Source organism: Corapipo altera, unplaced genomic scaffold (assembly GCF_003945725.1).
Source record: "Corapipo altera isolate COAL_440 unplaced genomic scaffold, ASM394572v1 163, whole genome shotgun sequence".
NCBI classification, from domain to species: domain Eukaryota; kingdom Metazoa; phylum Chordata; class Aves; order Passeriformes; family Pipridae; genus Corapipo; species Corapipo altera.
The window spans coordinates 1-6,657 of NW_020885963.1; the positions used below are offsets into that span (position 1 = coordinate 1).

The 6,657-nt window shown below is 50.9% G+C and overlaps 1 protein-coding gene across 1 annotated transcript; it reads right to left on the minus strand.

Annotated features, from left to right (window-relative positions):
- Nucleotides 1-52: 52 nt before the first annotated feature.
- Nucleotides 53-6,651, minus strand: LOC113940920 (interferon-induced very large GTPase 1-like). The gene is made up of 2 exons (XM_027632066.1): nt 2,519-6,651; nt 53-2,470 (listed from the first exon to the last, which is right to left on the minus strand). The coding sequence occupies exons 1-2, from the start codon at nt 6,569-6,571 to the stop codon at nt 1,073-1,075; spliced, it is 5,451 nt and encodes a 1,816-aa protein (XP_027487867.1). The 5' UTR covers nt 6,572-6,651; the 3' UTR covers nt 53-1,072.
- Nucleotides 6,652-6,657: the final 6 nt, after the last annotated feature.

Below are 6,657 nucleotides of genomic sequence, written 5' to 3' on the forward strand. Positions count from 1 at the left end.
GCCCTGCCCCTGCCAAGGTGGGACCTGCTGCTGGCGACTGAAAGGACTCCTCTCCCAGTTCCTGGAATAACACTCTTTATTAGCACCGCCTGGGACAGGTTAATAAGGTTCGTGGGCGTTGGCAGCAGCGTCTGGCTGCAAAACTGTGTTTGAAAGCAATCTGGGCTCTGGGAAGCAAGGCCAAGGTGGAACACGAAGCAATCTGCCAATATCCTCTGGGGGGAGCCCGACCAAAGCTCTGCTCCTTAAAGCAGCGTTGAACCTGCCCAGAGTGTATTTCTCACCCCACAGGCGTCCCTGGGGTGGGGGGGAGGCAGGTTCAACCCCTCAGCTGATCCCAGCAGGTTCAGGGGAGTCTTCCTCAATTTTCATCCCTCTCCCCAACTTACTTTTATACAAATTCTTTGTGTTAAGGTGGAGCTGGAGTGGTTTCAGTCGTAATCACCTTTTGTTTCTGGTTGGTGTAAAGTTCTCTTGCTGTACCTAATGGGAGGGGGGGTCGTGGCTTGGCACCTGAGGAGGGGGTTGGACGTGGTTGTTGGTTCTGCAGCAGAACACCTGGATTGTCCCTCGGCTGACAGGTACTGGAGGGTCTCATGATCTTCCCAGTACCACAGTGTTCCCCCTTTGTGCTGGGATTTGAGTGCTGCAGGAAAGCTGGGCTTTGCTCACTGCCCCTTATTTCCTCAGAGCAGCTCATCCAACTGGGGCTTTCTCATCCTGCCTTTGCTCTTCCCCTGGCACTTGGGCTCCATCTTGGCCATGGGACTGAGCAGCCCAGGGAGGGGTTTTATACTTTTGTTCAAGGGCAAAGCAGAGGGAAATGTTTAGGGCAGGAAGGGAAGAGGATTCTGGCTGATCAGGAAGCGAGGGAGTTTCTGAGCGACGACCGGAGTAACGCGCCTTATTTCACCCAGTTTGTGAGCAGTTGGATCCCATTGTCTTCAGGGGGCTTGAGAGCATAAGCATTGAAACAGCATTTTGTGGACAGCCTTGTACTCTGTTCTGCTAAACTGCAAAGCTGTGGAGGTTCTTCCTTCATCTTCTTTCATCTTCCTTCCATCAATGTGGCCTAAGGTTTGTCCAGCTCGGCAAGTGCTTCCTGCTTGGTAATTCTCTGCCAGGCCTCAGGGATTTCTCCTCTGCCTTGGAATTTCTTATCGTGCCAGGTTTCTATATCGGTCCTGAAATGAGACACAAACCATTTCCAGTAGGCTTGCATGGATGGATCAGGAAGAATTTTCCAATTGGAGAAAGGAGGTCCTGCATCCCGGTATCTCTTGTAGGGATAGATGGGGTAATCCTCTGGGGTTGGGTAGAATCGACGGTCACTTGCAACACTGCTGGAACAAATATCAACGCACAGCTCTTCTGTTCCTCGGAACCACCATCCCCTCAAAGCTTGTGGTCGATGGAAGAGAAGCTGATGGTCTCCATCGTGTCCCTGCATGGTGTTTGTGCAGACAGCCCCACAAAAGGGACACTGTGCCCAGCACCCCCAAAACTGCTCTGCCAGGATGGTGTGAGGCTTCCTTTCAAACCATCTCAGATCAGCAACAGCAAATTCTTCCCTGAGTTTGTCCTTCATGGCAGGCAGTGCTTCTGCCATGGCTTTGCTCAGGAACTCGATGTCTGTGATCTCCTGATGCTCGAGGCCCTTCAGGTCACTTCTGGGCAAGTTGATCAGCTCTGTCAGTTCCCTGCAAAATTCATCCAGCCAGAGAGAGATTTTGTCCTTTTGGTCTTTTCTGTCTTTGACCCTTCGGGTTGATGAAGCAACAGCTGACAGGATGTTTCCATAGAGAACATCAAGGGAGGAATCTAAAAAATTCTCCAGCCTCCGGCTCTCACCTAAACAGTAACTCTCAACACGTCTCTCAATGTACCACTGAAAAAACTCTTCTGGGTGTTTAAGGTACCGCTTGAAATACTGAAACTTTTCTTCTTGTGCCAGGAATCTCAGGATACAAACATCCAGATTGGCTCTGTTGCCCTGGAAATCTGGGACTTTCCCCTGCATGTCCCCAGCGATGGCTTTAGCCGTCCTCTCAGAGATGGCCCGGCGAAGAGCTGGGGCAAGCTTGTCACGAAGGAAAACAGCAAAAGCTGTGACAGAAGTGGCTCCTTGGCAGGACATCTGGAAACATGTGAAGTAATCTTCTCTCTTGCTGTTCAGGTAGGTGACTGGGTCATTTGCCTTCCGGAACGCTTCGTGCATGGCTTTAAACCTTTCTGCTGCCGTTCCGCACAGGTACAGAGATAAATCTATGATGTAATCTTTGTTAACCCTAAATGGTGCATCGCTGGAGACGGAGTTCACACCTTCCTGTACTTCATGGAGTATTTCATGAATAAAGGTTCGACTGTAATCCCGTTTCTCCTGTTCCTTCTTATCAATGTTTGCCCACACACGCTTTATGATGTTGTCTGTGATGTCCTGCAAGATCACATCAACATTGGAAACATTCAACCCGAGGTATGTTTTCCAATCAGCAATGAAAACATTCAACCTGAGGTATGTTTTTGAATCCTTTTTCTTTGTGATGTGTTTCTTCAAGTCCAAGGAAAATCCTCTGTGTTTGGGAAATGACCTGATCCGTGCATGAAAACCAGGCTCCTTAAAATGCTCCAGAAGGACATTTTCTATTTCCACATCGATATCCACCCGTTCCAGTGGGGGAGCAGCACGGGAGACTTCAGCAATCCACTTGTTCCAGAGAGAAGTAAACTTGTCTCTCAGTTCTCTCTCACTGAGGCTCTTGCCTTTCAGAGTCAGAGCCAACTCCCTGCTCTTTCTCAGGAGCTCGTCTTCATATTCCGATTTCCTTGCATCCAGTTTACTCTGGGTCTTCTGCAGTTCAATGAGATTCTCACATTTCTTCTGAGTTTCATGAAGAAGATTCTCTTTTAGTTCTTCCAGCTTCCGCTCTGTGCTGCCTTTCCACTGGGACAGCATCTCACAGTGTTTCTCTTCCCTGAAATAATTTTTCATGTCTGTCACGATGGCATCACTTGTCTCTTGTACGAGCCCTTCCAGGTGTTCTCTGGTGACTTGTTGAAAGTCCCCGTTCCGAATTCTGTTGTCAAGTCTCATTTGTACGTCTAAGACGTGACTCCTGAGCCTCCAGGTCCACTGACTAAAGGCAGTTTCCAGTTTCCTGTAGACAGCAATCTCCAGTGAATTCTTGAAGCTGAAAACGAAGTTCTCGTTCAGCAAAGCATTCCAGAGGTCGCCAATACGGACTTTCAGGCTGGAGAGCGTCAAAATGCTGCCCTGGGACTCCTTGGCAGCCTGGAGAATTTTGCTTTTCAGTTGCTGGACGTTGTGGCTGTAGGCGGGGTTGGGTGGTGCCATTGGGGGGTTTCCTTCCCACAGGTGAGCAAAGTAGTGAATGTGGGTGTTCACGTCAAAGCGGATGACGTCGCTGAAGGAGGAGACGACACAGCATTCCTGCTGGGCAGCTGCCACGGTCATTTCATCCAGCTTTTCCTGAAACCGTCTTTGTCCTTCCATGTTCTGCTCCTTGGCAGTAACTTCTCCCACATTTTGGTGGACAAAGAGGCAGCTGGGGGAAAGATTTACTTTCTTCATCCTCAGAAGAGCCTGCACAGCGATCTGAAGAACATCCTGCATTTCTGAGGGATTTTCCCCAAAGACGTTGATCAGGGTCACGTTGCCGATGCCGATGACAAAGGTGGCCAGCTCGTTGTCATGGTTCAGGGACTGTTTATTGGCCATCTCTATGGCACGAAGGCCCTCTGTGTCAACAACCAGCATGTAATCAAAGCCCATGTCCTGTTGCAGCTGCTCGTCCAGTGGCAGGAGCTGCATAAACGCTCCCCGGGTGCATCTCCCCGCGCTGACGTTGAACTGCAGCCCAAACATGGCATTCAGCAGGGTTGACTTCCCTGTGCTCTGCAGGCCGAGCACAGAGAGAACAAACACTCGTTTGTCCCCCAGCCTCTCAATTAGGCTGTCAAAGATTGCTCCCACCCAGCGCAGTGGCAGGTAAGAAGCATCCCCATCCATCAGTTCCACGGGATACCCCGAAACCATCAGCTCTGCTGCCATTTGGGGCAGTTTGACAACATTTTCATTCTTTGAGCTTGTTGCTTCCAGAGCTTCATAGATCTGCCCTACCTCTCTCATCAGATGCTCCAGGCCAACGGATGAATCATTAATTTCATCAGAGAGGGCCTCCAACCTACTCAGCAACTCAGGGTTCAGACTGGTTTTTTCCTTGCTTTTCTTTTTTTCCAGGATTTCAGACCATAACTTGTGATAGTCTCTCCTCAGTTCCTCAAGGCGATCAGAGGAGAGGTCATCCATAAAGACCTTCATCCACTGCAGGAAGTATTTCTTGGTATCTGCTGGCTGTGACTGGAGAAAGCCAAGGAATGGTTTCATCAGCTGGTTGAGGGGGAAGGCTCGCTCTAGTTGCTTTCTTCTAATTGCTGCCTTCTCGGATTCAATGTGGCTCCGATGGTGCTCGATGCTCCTGCCCCCCTTCTCCTGCAAGCGAGTGAGTTCTTTGTCCTTTTGGCACCACTGGTGCCACAGTTTTCCTTGAAGAGGCAGGAGCTGGGATTTGATCTCAGACAGCTTCTCCTTCTTCAGAAGGGTCACCAGCTCCTTTGCCTTTGCTTTGGCTGTCACACACTCAGGTCGATCTTCATCCACTAAGAATCCGTGCAGGCGAGCTTTGTCCAGGCAGGCGTCCAGGCTGAAACGGGGGTTGGACCCTTCCAGGAGATTCCTGATTGTTTTGGTGAGCTCGTCCAACATCTCTGCTTCGTTTCTGTTCTTGATTCCTATTGTTATGGTTTTGCTGGATTGTCCAGCTGCAACCTTCTCTTTGTCAGTGAGAAGACAAACCAGAGGCGTTTGTGACTGCCACAGGTCACACAGAAGCTTTTTCCCTCTGTCGTCCATGTGCTCCGAGTCGGAGACAAGAGCCACGTTGAGAGCAGAGATCTCCTGTAAGAACTGCAGCTGCGCTCCGTGGTCCCTGGCGTCTCCATGCAGGTTACAGAAAGCCACACAGCACTCAAAGGTGTCATCGGGGCTTCCCCGGGGACAGTACCAGGCGATCTCCACAACACCTGCCATCAGCAAACACTCTCTGGTGCTGCCTTGGCAATGGCGGTGGAAAAAAGTGTCGTGTCTTTGTTTGCTCAGCAGAGCATTGAGGAGCTGAGACTTGGAAGAAGAGGCAGAGGTGCCAACGCGGATGAAGGACACGATGGGCGTCTCTGCCTGATGGATGAGTTTGTTATTGTGACTGCTCATCCTGGGCTGCTGTCCCGACTTCTCTGCCTCTTTCCAGCTCCTTTTGATTTGGCTGAGGGCCCAGAGCGGGAACTCGATCTGGGCAGTGCCCGGCTTGGGCACCAACAGGGGCAGCGCCAGTTGGCAGAAGGCCAGCTTGGTTGCAATGGACTGTCTCATGAAGTCATCAGTACAGTGGAAAATTGCCATCTGGAGGTCCATGGGGTGCAAGTGGCCATCACTGGTTGCAGGTCGAGGAGCTGCTTCCTTCAAACAATGGAGAAAGTTTTCAAAGGAGTCTGACGGTTCGTGCTCTTGTTTTGTGGTTTCTAGCACAGGGGCAAGTCGTGGGTTGCTCCCATCCCCACAAGTCAGGTACCTCATCCGATAGTCCACGGTTAAGAGCTTCTGCAGGAAGTGAAATGGCAGTTCCTGGTCCTTGCTGGGCTGGCTGTCGTGCAGAGATGTCTTGCAGATGATGTGGAAATGTCCTGTGCCCATTTTTCTGGGATAGTGACTTTCTAGTCCAAGGCGCTTGAGCAACTGGAGGAACTCTTGGTTTGCAGTGGCTTCATTGGCTTTGGATTCATTGGCACCTGACTCGGATTTGGAGGGACTGGAAGGCTCAGTTGTTTGGAAAGTGTCTTCCATGTCTTTGAGTATGTTCTGCATCCTCACATCATCCCCTGTTTCCTCCAAGCTCCCACCGATGAAGGAATTCAAGTCACGTTCCAGCATCTCCCAGTCTGGGCACTCCCTGTGCTTCTGGAGGACATTCTTTGTCCCAGTGGACCACAAGCCTTCCATGTGACCTTCCATGAAAAGCAACCGCTCCCTCTTCTGCTCTGGGGACAGCTCTTTGCTTTGGGGTGTCACGGTCAGACCCATCAGCAGAAGGGAGGCCTCAGCTCTGGCAGTATCTTGATCCTTCAGAGTCACGTACTGCTCGTGTGCCACTGCCATTGCCTGGGCCAGGTACTGAATTTCTGCATGGCCAAGGAGGTGCTGAAAAGTGCTGCTTCCCACCTGGTACCCTGTGCTGGTTGCAATTAAGAGCACCAAGAGTTCCATGTCCTTCTGAGCCCTTTCCTGGAGAGACCGCAGTAAGGAATGAATTGCGAGGCCTGTGGTCAGGGTGGCTTCTCTCTTTGCTTCCTGGACGGCAGGAGCAGAGGTTCCTGGTGCGTAGGTGACAGCATGGATGTGCTCCATCATTTGCTGCAGTGTCTGCAGGAGCTCTTCAAGTTCAGAGACATTGGGAGTTTTGGGAAGCCTGTGGTCAGTCTGGAAGATCCATTGCATAATGAAGGAAGACTCGGGGAAGTCCTTGACGGAATAGATATGAGGATCCAGGAGGCTCCTCAAGATTGCCTTGATAGAGGTGGAGT